We start from the raw sequence: 17,965 nt of genomic DNA on the forward strand, positions 1-17,965 counted from the left end.
CATTTCCTCTCTCTTTGGCTTCTTCTTCTATTCTCTTGTAATCTCTCAGTTAAACAGTTAATTTCCCATATTGTATGCTCAAAGTAACTGTAACGAACGCGTTACATTTGGATGGAAAGTAGCAGAAAAGCGTTACTTCTGGAAGCAAAATCAGGTAACTGAAACACCGTACATTCGGAAGCAAAATAACTGAAACTCTTTACTTTTGGAAGCAAGGTAAGAGAAACGAGTTACTCTATGCAAATCAATATCAATTTCGTCATACGGTGCTTCCCCCTTTATACAAACGATGCTATGTTGTTATGCAATTTCTTGCTCAACAATGCTCGGTACCATTTATGGAAGCAAAGTAAGTGAAACGCGTTACATTTGGAAGCAAGGTAACCGAAACGCGTTAATATGGGGCGAACTAGCCGAAACGCGTTACATTTGGAAGCAAGGTAACCGAAACGCGTTAATATGTGGCGAACTAGCCGAAACGCGTTACTTTTGGAAGCAAGGTAATTGAAACGCGTTAATATGGGGCGAACTAGCCGAAACGCGTTACATTTGGAAGCAAGGTAACCGAAACGCGTTAATATGGGGCGAACTAGCCGAAACGCGTTACATTTGGAAGCAAGGTAACCGAAACGCGTTAATATGGGGCGAACTAGCCGAAACGCGTTATTTTTGGAAGCAAGGTAACCGAAACGCGTTAATGTGGGGAGAACTAGCCGAAACGCGTTACATTTGGAAGCAAGGTAACCAAAACGCGTTAATATGGGGCGAACTAGCCGAAAAGCGTTACATTTGGAAGCAAGGTAACCGAAACGCGTTAATATGGGGCGAACTAGCCGAAACGCGTTACTTTTGCAAGCGAGGTAACCGAAACGCGTTAATATGTGGCGAACTAGCCGAAACGCGTTACATTTGGAAGCAAGGTAACCGAAACGCGTTAATATGGGGCGAACTAGCCGAAACGCGTTACATTTGGAAGCAAGGTAACCAAAACGCGTTAATATGGGGCGAACTAGCCGAAACGCGTTACATTTAGAAGCAAGGTAACCGAAACGCGTTAATATGTGGCGAACTAGCCGAAACGCGTTACGGTTGGAAGCAAGGTAACCGAAACGCGTTAATATGTGACGTATGGGGCGAACTAGCCGCAACGCGTTACTTTTGGAAGCAAACCAACCGAAACGCATTACAATTTGAAAGCTAAGTAACCGAAACGCGTTACTTTTGAAAGCAAGGTAACTGAAACGTTACTTTCGGAAGCAAGGTAGCTAACACGACTTGGAAGCAAGGTAACCGAAACGCGTTATTTTTAGTAACTTTCCAACTCTCATCCCAACCCATGGAGAATACCACTGAAATAAAATTCTGGTTACGTGTATACTGTGAGGAGTAGTAGGGGTGAGAGAAAAACCACAGCTTTAGCAATCACTCACAAGCTGCCTTCGACGTAATGCCACCATCTTGTAAACTAAGTGCCCGTAACAGATTGGCGTGCTCGGCGCGCTATCTGATGTCGGCTGGGGGAAATGAGGCGACCACGTGATCGGCGAGGCTTCCAATGGAAGAAGCGTGCGGTTTTTGCTTGCGAGTGGGGGAATAAGAAAGAGTGGAAGTCCCTTAATGAGAGAGAGATAGAGAGAGGAGTATTCAATGAGGCTTAAACAAAATGTTTGACAGGGTAAACATTGAGGAAATGGAAGACAAAGTAATGATGGAATCAGCTGAGACGTGATTTTTATTAACATACTTCACATAAAAATCGTGGATAATTCTAACACAGCATACCCAAAGTTATGGATATATATAAATATAGGGGAGTGCATTTAGCATCACGCCATGATGTCACATTCATGAAATGTAGTGGTAGGGTGCCACATATTCTCGATCTCGGCCATTTTGGAGGTGATGTGATCAGTCATCTTTACCCTGCAGGGTTGATCCCAGGTAATCACTCATTTGAAGCTGGGTGAACCCTAGATCCACTTTATGCAGGGACAAGGTGGGAATAATTCCGAACTTAGTCCTCCATCCCGGGAATCGAACCCGGGTCTCCTATCGACTAGACCACCGGGGATTAACACAGGGATGGATATATATGTACTTCTGTGTGCGAGAGAATACTTATTTACAATAAAATATATCCAAATGATCGGCATACGTGCTCGATACTACTGTATAACGAGAATGGAAACATATTAACATTCTTATATTTTGTCCAAACCTCTTGTACGACAAGGACTACAATGTTGCTCTTCTGTACCCTCCTCACGGATAGATAGGCCTGGAAGTCAGAATAGAGAAGTTCCAAAAAATTGGTCTATTTTTAGCACCAATTACAACTAACATGAAATATAAAAAGTTTCGAGCCTTGCCGGAAATGGCAAAAGCATTGTGCAGCCCATTACATTAAAAGTCACGTGCGCTTGAGTGCACTTTATGTGGTGGTAAGCCTTCGACTCGCATCCCCGCCAAGCAGTATTGCCCCCATGTCTGAAATTTACATAGAATAACAGCCTCGAGAACTGGGTTAGCCCCGAAGAGGAATGAGGAACAGAGAAACTGGCAGGCAGACATTTTATCTTTTTTTTTTCCTACCCACCATCTCGCGATTCTACGGTCTAGCGGAAATCTTCGGCTAACCGTGAAATTATTCAACCAAGAATCTCCCCCCACTTCCACCACCAGTTGAAATCCCTCCAGAGTTCTTCTGTTTCATCCTGTTCGTTTTTATTTAAACAAAAGAGAAGAATGTTCACCTTGCGTGTTCTTTTTTTCGTCGGTGGGAAATACCGCATTGAAAGCATCGGCGCTTGTGGTGTCAAAGGAAGGTCGCGCAGCCCCTCTGGAAATCTTCGGTAACGTCACTCCTGCCATATTCTTGTACGCTAACGAGTCTCTGAAGTTTGGATTGGTGGATTCAATGGCGGCCATTGGTTTCCAAAACTGGGGGGCAAGGTGTCAAAAGTGTAGGTGCACTTAGGTTTATTTCTTGACTTTTCTGGCACTTTTGGCTAATCTCTGAGTTGATGAGTGATGATATGACGAAATTGATGAATGAGCACTCCCAAATAACACTCATTCCTAATCCGAGATTCAAAGTCCAATATAATCATTGTTTGTTTGTTTGATTTGTTGTTTTAAGTCCACTTTATGCACAGAAAGGCTAATTGGGACTTGGCCTTCAGTTCAAAGTGGCATCCGAACCACTGTGCCATGTCTATCTATTGATTAAAAAGACGATGTTACCACTACGCTATCGGGAGGCTCGTAATTCTTTCTGTGAACTTGTGTTGTGTCGTCCATACCTGCTTGTGACTGTCCCTTCCTCCGTTATCACCATTCATTCCCATTGTTGCGATTAGCCAAAATTGGTAGAAAAGCGACGTGAAATAAACTAAATCAACAACTTACTAAACAAAATTCCATGGCATAACAGCCCCCAAGGGGTCAGGACCTCCCAGAGCGCATTGTTCATTGGGTGGTCAGTTCGTCGTGACCAACCACCGCCAACAACAATAATCAACAAAGCGAATATTTCAAGCATTAACTCTTTATAGGTCATTACAAGTAAGATTGGCAAAGGTTAATTGTACGTAATACAAAGGTGATGGAGAACGTGATCCGAATCGGTAGACGGCTAAAATGGTATTTTGCAGCTCGCGTGACCAGTACTGCAGCCTTGTGAACGTCTTGTGAACTACAGCTGATACCTCATGTAAATAATTTCACGCTTCAACTTGCTGTAGCGCTACACTCGGCAAAGATATTGTAACTTTCACTGTGTAAAGACAATGCTTATTAAATAGGCGATCTAAAAGTCGTGCTACTTGAGCATTTTACCGATAACACCGTATAAAACTATGAAATCATATGTCACACTTTCGATTTAACTAGTAATAGATGGAAAGTATAATAATGTACGGTTCGCGTCTGCCTTCTTGTTTCGTATTGTGCGCCTGTGCCCCAGAGAGCGGTGGGTCACGTTGGAACCGACACCTAGCGAGAAAAATAGCAACTGTTCTAGTCGGGAACCTTTCGATTCGGACCTCGACCGCCTACCAGAGCATTTGCAAATTCAGACACGGACTTCGACATTTTAAATATTGTGGCACCAATACGCCATTTCACCAGTGGTGAGCAGGAGCTTTCTGTCCTCTGAAAGGTTCAACCTGTGGATTTTTTCGGTGGATAAATATGCAATATCGTAATATTGCGTCCTTAAAACTTCCAGCAAGATTACGAACGTTAAGTTCGGTTTTGACAATGACGTCAATTCGTAGTGTGCGGTTCGAGTTTTCCGCTTGCCCATTGTTTATTCTGCTATGGTCACAATGCCACGCTGCACTGTTACTCACGAATCAGACGACAAGAGGTTTCCTACTGCACGAAAGCGACCGACGAAGCCTCATACGCCGATTACCTCCTCCTTTCAATCTACCTCACAACGTTACTCGCTCCGCGGCACACAAGAGCTCTTGCATACAAGAGCGCTCTCTCACAAATACGACTTGTTGCCCAAGCCTGTCCTGGATGTATCCAGGCACTTAACACCGAAAAATATACGTAGATGAACAAGGAATCTATATAAAATGGCAAATAAATGCCACCTACATGCAAAGACCTACGAGAAAAAGGAAAACACAAATGAAGATTTTCCATATGTATTCTCGTATAAAAAGGTCTGTAAGCAGAGAAATATTGGTATCTTCAGCAGAATTGAATTAGCATTTTCTCTATTTCAACGTGCCGTAAAGCAGGCCTAAAGTGGATACCTACTCCACTGTGGAGTGGAGGAAAAAGAGATCGAAGGAACAAGAGAAACGAGGCGAAAAAGGGGGGGAGGGGATTCCTGCAAGATTGGGGAAAAGGGGGGTGGACGGGAAGTTCTAACCCTAATTCTCTATTCCCAGCAGTGCTTTCCGTTCCTCTTGCGGACGAAGCAAAAATTAATGACCTGTTACGAGGGATTTCCCGTAAAAACAATTAGATTTCCTTAATTAGGGTAATTAATATGAGTTTGCTGGCTAATCTAATTTCGAGGCATTTTGTATGAGAATGGCGCGGCAGAGGGTCGAATTCCAAAGCGTTCAGGTATTATATTTCATTCTATTTTGATCTTCTCCTGTGTCAATATTCCCCAACCACCATTGTAGTAGGTATTGATCTTGGATTTTATAAAGGTGCGTTTACACGAGCGATCTCGTATCATCTCACTAGGATCCCGCGCAGCTAAATGGCAGCGCTCTCGCCTTTGGTGCAAGCGGTCTCGGGTTCGATTGTAGGTACCCACCCCTTAAGTTTCGGTGTTGATCTAGCGCCATAAGAGCAAGTAGGGAACTATTTGAAAGTAAGAAGTAGTGGGTTCCGGTCTCGAAAGTTAGAAAACAGCGGCGATGTGATTTGATATGTTACCATGTCACACCCAATGCAAACACTTCTTGGCAAGCTCTGGCTCTCAAGAGGGCTGTTGCGCAACTGAGTTTAGTCCTAACATTACGACTCTTTTGGATACATTCGATCTGTCATAGTTAAGGTGAAGTGGTCAGTGGCATGCTCCAGCCGCTCGCACGGTCCCATTGATTATACCCTGTCGCAGCTAACTGTGGAGCAAGGCTGCGCATAGCGTCAGAGAAGCATGAGAAATCTATTGGACAGAGCAAAGAGTACATGCTGCAGGGAACGTTTTCTCTTTCCCCCACTCCACGCAATTCCGTTCCTCTCACGTGTTCATTGGTGGAGCCGTCTCCCGTCACTACTTGCGCAGAGACTTGCTTTCGTTTGCCTGCTATAAAGTTAGCTGGAACAGAGTATAGAGGATTGGTGAACTCTAGAGCTTAAGGTGAAACCGTGACGAGATGCATTAACAATATAGCATGGTACTCTATGCCGGCATACAAATAGCACATCTCGTTTGCTTGTTTGTTTGTTGTTTTAAGTTCACACTTTATGCACAGAAAGCCTAATGGGGACTGGGCCCATAGCTTAAATTGGGATCCGAAGTACTGTGTGCCTCCACTCCAACACGGAACCCATTGATTACAAGGTGACGACGAAATAGCACATCTCAAAGCACGAGAATGTATTCAGATTTGCAGTCAAACAAAGCTCAAAATTTATTTTGAAATTTAGATTTAGAAATGTATTTTTTGTTAATATTATTATAACATTAAGCTTGAAAATTATAATGTACGCAACTGTACAAGGGCAAAGCCATTGCAGAGAATAAATCAATTAAACAGGTCCCTGTCGATCAACATTTAAGGTACAGTAACAAAGACAAATAAAGCCACATAAATATCTCCTCCAGAGAAGATGGTTCAAGATTCGAGACCCGACAACAAGCAATCAAACAAATTATCCTTCTCGAGACCCCTCACGAGTGCAAGGTCGTAATGAATTGGCGTATGAAACAAGAGGGGACCAAGGTGCATTCCACACCACACTAGCCCTCCACACGAACCACACCCCAACAAGCATCAAGGAGAGCAAAACCTCTGTGCCGATGTACAGTGTGATGCTCTCAGACGCAGCAAGACATAAAATATACAAACTACCATCTAATTTGTACCTTATATACAGCGTGTTCAAAAGTGAAACATTTCAAACGGCTGTATTTTTACAGCGAGACACAAGAATGCGCTCAAATGATTACAAAATGAAGACAATCTCACCGACTTATGATTTCACATCTTACAAACGTGCATTATCTCAACCTTTGGTCACGGCACACATCTATCATATAGTCCATATGCTGACGATGGCAGCTGTGAAGCAGCATCGCAGATCCTCGAGCTCCTGTGGTAGGAGGGTATGTAGACTCTCTTCTTCACATATCCACACATGAAGAAGTCACATGAGGTCAAAACTAGTGATCTTGGTGGACAAAACTCTTTTTCATGCTGTGTTCACGCCATTTTGAACTTGTGCGAAAATGGCGCTGCCGTTGGCCGCCAGCGAGACTATAACGGAAGATGGCATCAGAAATCAGAAATCATTTTGTAAACATTTGAGCTTGTGTTTATGTCTCGCTGTGAAAATAGAGTCGTTTGAAAGGCTTCGCGGACTTTGTGAACACCACAGTGACATGTACACGTTGTAAATCCTATAACTATATGAACTGAGGAAAACTGTGCAGCAAGTCTTTGACGATAATAAGAAACAGCCGCAGAATTTTCGCTTCACTCGGAGGCACAAGAGGTAGCCAAATTACAAGTCTCAAATCCACAGAACAAATCTCCACCCCCGCGGGGAAAAATTGAGGATTTTCCCCCCTCCCAAAACATTAATGAAAACTCAGTGGCAATGAAACGCACTGAATCACTCCCAACAGGAGCAGGACGGGAGATAATTTTCTCAATTTCCCCAGCGAATCTTTCCAATTTACGCCAAACGTCAGCGTCGTCGGATGAAACAACGCTAAGAGTTACAGCGGGGCATTACGCAATCCTGCAATCAATATGGCAATTAAGGAGAAGAAAATTAAAGCCCGTCCGACTTTTCAATTACTACACCTGGCAACGCGTTAGCCGTCTACTTTCTTTTTTGTCAGGGGGGCGCCGGGAGGAAGATACAGAACAAGCCCTTCTTTTTGTCTTCAGATCAACTCCACGCTCCAAGGACATCTTGCTCACGTTGCCAATGTCCCGTCTACGTCATTTTGCTATCTGGTCGGGAGTTAAAACACATCTGTTGCAACGAAAATGTCTCTCTTTCCCCCCTCCGCGTGTGTACTCCAGCCACTGTTGCCATTACAACGAGAAGAAAACGCTAAACGCAGGGGGAGGAGGGTTGCAAGAGGTATAACACTAAAAGGAGACAACCTATAACTGAAGAACTAAACGAGACCTGTTTGCAAGGGAAACACATTTCTACGGAGAGTCGCGGATACATAAAAAAGGGAGGAAGATCTAAACTTACAAAATCAAGTTTTTGTTTTCCTTCATTGATACGGCTTCAACAGATGTTGAGAAGTTGTAGGCAAAATTGGGCGTAAGGAGAGAAGACACACAATTTGAAGAAAGATATCGTCAGCAGTTTCAGGAACTAATTTTCAGTAACTTTTTATATTAAAAGTAATTGTGTAATTTTTAACGGCTAGCTTCACAAAAGGTAATAAATTTCAAGAAGACCAAGATGCCTTTAAAGAGTTGCCAGGCTTGGAATTATTCTATTCCTATTCTGCTACGTATATACACAATCTCTTTTTCATTTTACGATAGCTTTAAAGTCCACCATGTTGTGATACGTTGTCATATGTAGATCATTTGAATACCAAAGCAATTTTTAGGTATTTACAGCAGTGGTCGCTACATTCTTGACTTTTCAGCCATCTCTCTTGGCAACCCTGCCTTTTCAAAAGTATGCACTATATTTCGAAGGTTTTATTGTCAACTATATCCCAAGCGATACCCAAACTTTCCTTTGCATTTCGTTTTTTCGGCTTCAAAATTGTCGTTTACACAAGGTTTTGCAAATGTTAAAAAAGGGCTAAAATTGTATGTATAAATTTGCGTACCTATACATACAGATACACACACACACTAACTAACTCACAACCCGAACTCATAGAACTAGAAACTTCAAAATTCAGGACCAAAGCATGTTCTAAAAAGGGCCTTTTTTCGAAATTCAACCCCGTGGTGATAAAAGGGTCGTTAAACTTCTTGTTTTAATTTGATACAGACCAAGCGCCTGGATATAGAAACCTAGAAATTTATGAGGTGTCGTCTTCCTCTTAGGACGTAAGTATCTTCTACGCAGAGATTTTCCGAAATTCAACCTCTAAGAGAAGGGAAAGTGGGTGTTAATTTAATTCAATTTTGATACGTTTAAAGCCCAACCCCCTGAACCTAGGAATGAGAAATTACATATATTACGAGCAAACATACTAGGTTTATTCATAATATACTGTTTTAAATTAACATTCACATGGCTATTATTCATATGAATTTTAATTTCCGATGCTAACTGATATTGTACTAATCTAATGCTTCATAACCACTTGCTACTTATTAAATCTATCTTGACAACTTGATTGACGATTTGGTTTAGGGTTTCTAATGTCGGCATTTTCTATCATCTCATGAACGAACATATGAACTCATATGTCAATTAATGATTTACACTAGATTCTGTATTCAACTAAATGTCCAATACAATTCAATGTAATTCAACTTTCACAAGGTAATTGAGACCAAACGTTTTCTTTCGTTGCATCGAATCTGAGTTAAGATGTTGTGCTGCTGACGGCTAAACCAATATATCATTAATTAGAACGCTATAAGAAATGACGAATATTTCAATACAGCCTATTTCCGGAAAAAAATATACCAATATCAGGTTAGGTAAGTTGTTAACATTCAGAAGCAAGAGAAAGAGGTTCCGGTATTAAAAATTAGTGATAATTTTTAAAATATATTTAATAGAGAAACGATATATTTAAGTGTAATACAATTTTTGATACTCATTACACAATTAACACGTCAAGATTATTACTTACGTCACATGATACATAATTCTCTGTCACATAAACTACTAGATATATTGCTAATGAATGAGCTTAACTCTAGAGATGCAGGAACGTCACAAGTTGGTGAAGACGAAGAACTCTAAGCCAGTTACGTTAGAATAATGAAGCCTTAAAAATTATATTATAGTTCATTAACAGGTGGACTGTAAATATTTCGTATTAATCTAGTTGTAGATAAGTTGTAGACAAATATTTTAGATTGTTCATATGGTATTAGAAAGATTTTCTGAACACAAGAAAAATTATACCTCAAAAATAGAATAAATCTTGAAATATTAATGGTCTATAGCATTTTTAATTTTTAACCTCATTATCAATGATGGCTTGCTTAGAAGAAGGAGAATATTTGGGAATATTGGTGGACTATAGAAATATTGAGGTCTTTCATAATTTCAGTAGTAATTATGGACCAATGGTAGTTCACTGAATAACAGGTCACTTAATACGAACGGACACATTCAGCGGATAATGCATCAATGGGTATCCCATGCAACCATCATCTCTTGCCAACTTTTAATTACTAGGCTCTGGGAGGGGGGTGCTTGACCCGGGTATTCAATTTACTCCTGGTATCCTAGATTGTACCCAGCCTTAGAAAAATCTACTAGAGGGAGCTTTTTACTCGCCGGGAGATTAAAAGCAAGGGAAAAAAGGGAATTCCCCTTCCTCAATTCCTGATGTTCTCTTCCATACTTGAAGCCCCCCCAACCCCCTTCACCCTCCGGGCTCTCTCAGTGTTGGAAATTACAGTGCAGCGGCGCATGGGATGATAGAGGGAGTTAAACTCCTCGAAAACACTTAATGGGATTCAAGAAAAAGAAAGTTAAGGGAAAATGGTGGAGGGAAGGTGAAAAGAGAAGGATTTGAGTGAAAAGAGTTTGAACTACTTCGGACGATCTAATAATTTTGTGCTCGCAATTAGAAGTCCAGAGGATCATGTTGAAATATTGTGAGAATATATCGGCACTTGTGATGATACGCATCTAATGCTCCGTCATGGTACAGTGGCCGAAACAATTGGTTGAAGTTCGGTAGTTACCTTTACTTTTCCACAAAACGATATTGTATCCTTGAACGTTATGCAAGCTCATATACATTCAATGCCCAACCACTTATTGACAACGAGTGTACATCACGGTGGTCTATCTCAAATACACCGAGAAAACATATATTCTATGAAGAAGTGTGACACGTTTAATACAGCCATTTAAATTTCCTGTACGTTATCCTCAAAACAACACTTTCTAATCAGCTACAAGGCACTTATGTAAATGTAAGTAAATCTCTATTGCACATATGCATACTCGCATTGAAGTGAGAAGTAACTCAGAATGTTTTAGAAGTTTATTTTTACCTATAGAAAGAAGGGATCTTTTTAAATTAGTCAAATTAATTGCCAAATTCCAAATCAAATATTCTACTAAATTTTACATTAAACATAACTAAATGACATTGCTTTAACTATTAAACCTTGTATGAAATCGAGTAAATTAATAAAAAATATATAATTGCCGCTTTACTTGTCAATTATCAATGCACTTATGTGTTTATATATTAAATTAAATTTAAACATTAAATAAAATTCGAATGAGGGAATAAACAATATCATGCAACAAACTAAATAAAGAAAGTTTATATTATCTGTAAGTGTGCGTTTCAATGTCCTGTTTTGACGTAGAGGGAACGTTTGTTCCAACAATTGAAGTGAATGTTCATATTACACAATGGATTTAACTTTTTCTCACTTCAGTGAATTATGAGGAGAAAGTTGCGACTTACTTGAAATCAGAAAAGTGTAAAAATATAGCTTTCTCCTACTATGCACAAAATTCGCGCCATTTTAAGTTTGATTTTCAAAAATTTGGTATAACAATAGATTGAGTTCTGTAAACCACGCTAGATATCTAATGTTAACTTTACTCATACAAGAGAGAATATGTGTACATAAAACTAATGAAGCATTGGCATTAGATGAACAGAAGTGGTCACATGTGGTAAAGAAGAAAAATTGAATTCTGCACTAAATGAAAGAATATGCTATTTGGTGAGCAACTGGTGCAACTTATCTTTACCCTTTCCTCATATTCTCATGTTAGTACATCATAAATACATATAATTTGCGTTTTACATCACTACGGTACGAAAATATCGTTCATTTTTCCCCATTTTACGAAAACGTATTGAAATTAAGTACATACTAATATGCTGAATGGATATGTATAGAATTGCACACACAATTGGCTATAAAGTAGTAACATATCATATCTAATTCACGTAATTTGATGTATTATAACTATCATTTACAAATGGGAGAAATGTTATACAAAAACCTTCACGCTGATAAAATTGCATCTTAATAATACAAGTTTTTTCTTGTTTGTAGTTAACTGATAAATACATAACAATTAACTAATAATCTATACTTCAATGCGGAAAACAACCTTAAGTTTCAGTTGTGCCCAGTGATACTGTATGAAAAACAAACACGTGTTTCCTATTATATAGTATGCCTATCACAAAGTACAGTAAACATATTGGTTTTGCTAACTTTATGGCTAAAAGGGAATATGTTATCAATATACAAATGATTCAATGTTTTACTATAACATATAGTACACCTGACACAATATTTCGCCCAAAATATTATGATATTCATTCATAAATTATAAGTTAATACATTATTTCACACGAGGTTAAAATATGTGTTTCTACTCAAATAACAGTCACAAATAATGCATGCATTTTTGATTCACAAGAACTGTTCCCTTGTTATTACATGCAATAGCATTGCAAGCAAGAAAATAAACCGCCAAGTACAACCAATAACTTTATAACAGGACAAATATGTGAACTAAATTAAAAGTTGCATTTTAAGACAATGTTGCCAAACAGATAACTTTGTGATCTACAGTAACGGTATTCCACAGACAACAGGACATTGTTTCAAGTGTTTTGTTTGAACATAGATGTACCTACCTTTCAGAAAAGTTCATCTATTTTGTTTCAGAAAACCTATATTTTCACAAGTTGCTATTATAATTCTACTTCATATAATGTTTTATAATATACACGTATCACACTACGTCTATATATTGTGTCTTGATTAAGATTTAATATTGCACTGTGTCATGTACAGGCATAATTTGCTTGCAGTATAAATAAGAATTGTTTATTGATAATGCTAAGTACTAAGTAAATTAGGAGAAACATGTTAATCTTGTCAGTTACGAATACAAATGATAACCTAATGATATATATTACGTTTGTCGTTTTAATTTGGAGTTTATTTCTGTTAAGAAATAACTTTAAAAAAATATTCAATCTAGCAACTGATTACATAACAATTATACGTGGTTATTGTTATATCTGGATAAGATTCTAATATTTTTCAATTATTTTCAACATAACGAACTGTTCTAAACTATGTATTTTGACTTGGTGATAAACTTTATAATAGTTTCTATAATTCGTATTTTAAATAAACTATTAGTACTTTTTCTCTACAAAATCAGGTGAAAAATGTAACATTTTCTCAAAAAATTAATGAAAACCATTAAAAACTGAATATGGTACAGTTTTTCTTCGTTTTCAACATATGATGCATTGCAATGCACGATGTAAATAATGAAGCTTGTTATATTAAAAAATATATATTGATAATTACGGAACGAGTGCAACTGTGCAACTGAATTATGTTATGCTCATAGAGAATCAGTATCGTGAAATTCTTTACAAAAATTGTGGAAAATTGCACATGTTCACAAACGGGTAAAGCTATGCAATGAACTAGTTGTAGAAACTATTGGCAGGTGCTCTCACATAAAGCGAACACTAGAGCACTTGTTGGTTTGGAAAACATGTTCATAGTCGACAGTTAGTCGTGCATTTGTTTACTTTAAATCATGCAAAAAAAGACATGCTGATAAGTGGCAGGAGAATATTACTTACCGGCATAGTCTGACTTCCGTGTAGACTGTTAATTGCGGCCTGAGCTTCTTGATGAGAACTAAATTTAACAAACGCGCAACCTGCAAAAAGAAAATCAACATCATGTAACAACACCATCACTAAAATACACAAGTATGAGAAAAATTCAGGTAATGTTTACAAAATTTCACATGTACTAATTATTGACAAATGGAATAGCATAAAGTTTAACATTTTGTGCGCTAATTATGTACATCATAAGTGTATATACAGTATGCAAGTGTAGCCATGCATTTGTGTAAAATTATGGTTATCAGGAAATTTTCGTGGAATGTAGTTTACTGATACATTCTTTGAACAGATCAAAGTATGTTCGTTACAGATGAAACTACTTTTGCATTAATGAAACAAACTATTGAACCAGTTTGATGCTACACTGACACTTAACAGTTTAGCTGTATGCTTTTTGTGTTGAAATATGTATTCAGGCATGTTAATAACTGTTTAGTCATCATTGAAATCAATAGTAAAAATAATAATATTATTAACATCTACATGTGTAATGTAGTAGAGTATAAAAATTAAGCTCTACTATAATATATTACGAAAAAATTTAATCATATGTGTTTTTACAATCTGAAAGAGATTACTGATTCACACCTTTAATGCATGGAGCGAAAATACACCAGCAAACAAACAGTGGCAACATAACTAAAATTAGTATGTTGGAGCTGTAGAATTGAGATGAAACCTTCTTCCTGGCATTCAGTTCCGAAGTGAAGGTTGTAATACGATTGCGGCTTGATTTCGTTTCAGCATTAAAACGATCTGCCAATCAAACGCCAATTTCCACCAGCGACGATGTGAAATTTGTTAAATTAGACAAGCGATAAGCCAGGATTCACTATCGCATTCAGTTGAAGTTGATTAGATAATACATTGGATATGAAACTGAACCCAAACCATTTCGCTTATGTCGTTGACATTTATACCAGTCAGTCTGTCTTGAGATGTGAAAATCATATGAACACTGATAATATATATAAAAATAAGAAGAATTATTTTTTTCTCACTTTTGCGTCTTATTTACGAACATTGTCACGATGGTATCACACTAGATATCTGTATTTTTATTCTGGGACATTTGCAAGATGAGGATCAAGGGGGAATAGATGAAACAATAGATGAAGAACCAAGCACAATGAAACATACATGTCTTAACCAGGATTCAAACATAGGATCTCTCGTCTCATTGCATACTATGATACCCACTTGGCACTTAATATTTTTTTTAATTTTAATATGTTCGGATTGAAAATTCGTACAGCTATTTTGATTTTTGTAAAAAGAAGTCCATAATTTGCAAGTTTTCATCAATATTTATATAATTTAAAAAGATGAACATTATTGTATTATAATATGCATGAACAAGGGCGCCCACAGAATGGGCAACGGGGGGCACATGCCTTCATGTAGCCTTTCATATTCCATATATCACTGTCAGCCTTTGCTGCAGACTAATGCAAGGACGTGTATGTTCATGATTGTTTATTGTATTCATAGCATTTTTATACAGAATTATTTGTTCTATTCATGTTGGACACTGTAATCACATTCTTGTTGTAAAAACTAGACATTTTAATACATATTTCACGTTTCTGGAATTCCAGAATACAGAATGCATGTAGCTAATCCAACTCTTTCTGTTAAGGCACGAGGGACTTTTCATAATCCTTTTGGACGTTCTAACAAAATCTGCGTGTTCGATATACAGCACTGCGCATGCTCGTTTTATGAATTGAACGGCGTAACAGAATTATTTTGCGAGATTAAATCCAAGGCCATTTGTGGAAATATTGGGTGCATTGGACTTGAAAGGCATCGAATACACAACGTACAATACTCCGAAACGGAAACATGAAAAAAGCCTCAAATGCCACATTCCCGGAAAAAGAAGACCTTTAAAAGCGTTTAAGCTGATTATGATATGAGTCGTGGAATTTCCCTAATTGCCTCGGGCGGATGATGAGATTCCAATTCGCTCAAACTTCAAAGCTAATTAGCATTAATTGGTGGCAGCCTCTACTGGCTATAATCTGGGACTGAACCTGAACAACAACTATTAATATATCCCAACAGAATATACATATATATATATTTTATCTAAAAGGCCTGCAAGGTCTGTGCGCATGTTTCAAAATAATGTATATTATCTATTAGGGATCGATCTGAAATATTGACCAAAACTAATACCCTGAATACGGTTGCTCCATTTGAATTGTGAATGAATTCACTTAAGTAACTATATATAATCATCACATAATTTGGTTCCTCCCGAAACTTTGCCAACTTATTTAGAAATACTGATCAAAGCATTGAGGATGTTTGTAGGTTTTTTTTGTAGTTTTTTTTTAAAGTTTCCTTTCTGTCTCTTGTGGCTAGTATGATTGATGAAAGGATACTCACCAAGAAACACACCAGGACAGAATCTTCGTCCATGACTACTGAGGATCTCTGCACAACGCTCTGTGGGACAAGCACTGCTGATCTTGAAAAATCTTGCATTCATTATTAAGGTTGAAAGTTCAGTTTGGAAGCATCCGATAATGTAAAAATCACAATGCGAGCTACCAAGTATGTATTTGTAAGAAAACCTAGTGCATACCATTGTAAAAAACATAATTCTGAACAACCAAAAATTGAGAAGGTATTCAATTGTATTCATGGTTAGCTCAAAAGTAATATTTTATGAATATTCCGTACTCATAATTAGTGACACGCGCACTGTAAGTTGTTATATCAAAATTTTCAAACGAATTGTTTTCTTGTTGTTTCTTTTACATCGAAGGTTTGACTGTACATGTTGATTCTCATTATTGCCGACCTGCGTGGTGGTGTGGTTAGCACAGCGCGCTACGACGCCAGGGATCTCGGAGCTATTTCCCGTCCTAAGAATGGGTGATCTGATCTTTGTGAGTGTCCCTTCATCAGTTTCACCACATCATCATTCATAATCATCTTCGCGATTAGCCAAAAAAGGCAGAAATGTGAAGTAAAATAAACCAAATCAATTAATCAAACTTTTCGTCACACTTTTCAACTTCACAATTTCAAATAAATTATATCATTTAAATAATACAAAATTTCTAAAAGTATAAACAAGATTTTTGTTTGATTGTGTGGTACTAAATCAACTTTTTGAGGGGGTTGCGTTCACTCTGACCCGTATTACCGCCACTGTTTGGTATGTGCTTAAGAGAAGAGCATATTTTCATGACTCTTTCAACTTTAAGAAGGGTGGAGTGGCAAGGAAGAAATGGATAATCGATGACAGATTATAAAGGAAACTTTTCACGGATGGGCAGTGTATCAATTGATGTTCTGATGGTGAATAGACCTAATATCTTTCCATCTCTTGTTTGAAGAGGAGGAACCTCTTTCATGTAAGACTCGTTAATCCATCAAAGAGCTCGCCAAAGACCATCCCTCCTTTTTCCTTTATTCTATTGTATCACTACTTACATAACATTGTGTCTTTTTTGTGCACTTTAGATAATTGTCTGTAAATGCTCTGTAATCCTCCTAAAAAGGAGATTAAGTCAATACACGAATATCAAGGAAAGACTGAAACGCCTTTGAGTTCTTGAAGGTTATTTCAGGGGAACATCGGGTAATACTGTTCAGTGGGCATTGGCGGTCACTAGACAGTTGCAAATACAGTTTATAAGGTAGAATTTCACTGATTTGTTTGGTTGAGCACTATCGAATGAGGAAAGAGTTATGCTAAAGCGATGGGTATATGTTAGTAACATACCTGATAGCGTTACCGGCCATACCCGGAAAACCTAACCTAAGCATTTCCTAACTCCTGAGAGCACTACAAATGGGGTTAACAACCTGCCTCAGGAGGAGAAGCCAATGAGAACGCCAAGGATCGAGATCGGGTCGCGAGAGCGCGACAGTGCTGGACGGGAAGAATCGCCTACAGGGCCGCCCAGAAGCCGTGGGGCCCAAGCCGGGCCTGTGGGACTAGCGCCCAGCCGACCGTTCCAGAGTCCAGACGATCCGGAGATAAGTATCTGGCCCTTTATGGTGCTAATCCTTCTCACCTAACTTCTCCCTCTTAATAATATATTGGAGTGCTTTCCAAACAATAAACTCAGTCACTTAACTATTCAATTAGTGTTTCTTTAATTTAACTGCTCTACCTCTGACTCGTCGCCCGTTGGTCAATAGGTCCTACCCTCTAAACAGAGGGTGAAATCCGGTACGACTAAGATTTTTAACGCCCCCAATTGTGTCTCCAGGGACCAGCCCTGGGACAACAACCTTAGCTCGTAACGATAGAATAACAGTGACGTTCACACGCAGTGTCCTCTTGTCGGCTTGTAGTTCTTTTAGTCTACACGCGGAAACAAAGGAGCAATGTCTCCGTCTTTTTTTATAAGTCAGTATTGAACATCATATAAAACTATTAGCAGTGAAATTTGAACTAACCTAGCTTTACATTAG

At 38.4% G+C, this 17,965-nt stretch overlaps 1 protein-coding gene across 17 annotated transcripts in view; it reads right to left on the reverse strand.

Annotated features, from left to right (window-relative positions):
- The window catches only part of bru3 (CUGBP Elav-like family member bruno 3), a 725,341-nt gene that overhangs the window by 130,424 nt on the left and 576,952 nt on the right, over positions 1–17,965 (reverse strand). For all 17 annotated transcript variants that reach the window (XR_014442124.1, XM_083128184.1, XM_083128182.1 and 14 more), the window contains exon 4: positions 13,475–13,554. Coding sequence is in view for 16 of the 17 variants with exons in the window: in XM_083128184.1 (XP_082984310.1) it covers positions 13,475–13,554 (80 nt within the window). In the remaining variant the exon portion in view is untranslated. The remainder of the gene's footprint in view (positions 1–13,474; positions 13,555–17,965) is intronic.

The sequence above is a fragment of the Lepisma saccharinum genome, chromosome 9, assembly GCF_977018435.1.
Source record: "Lepisma saccharinum chromosome 9, izLepSacc3.1, whole genome shotgun sequence".
In the NCBI taxonomy this organism is placed as follows: domain Eukaryota; kingdom Metazoa; phylum Arthropoda; class Insecta; order Zygentoma; family Lepismatidae; genus Lepisma; species Lepisma saccharinum.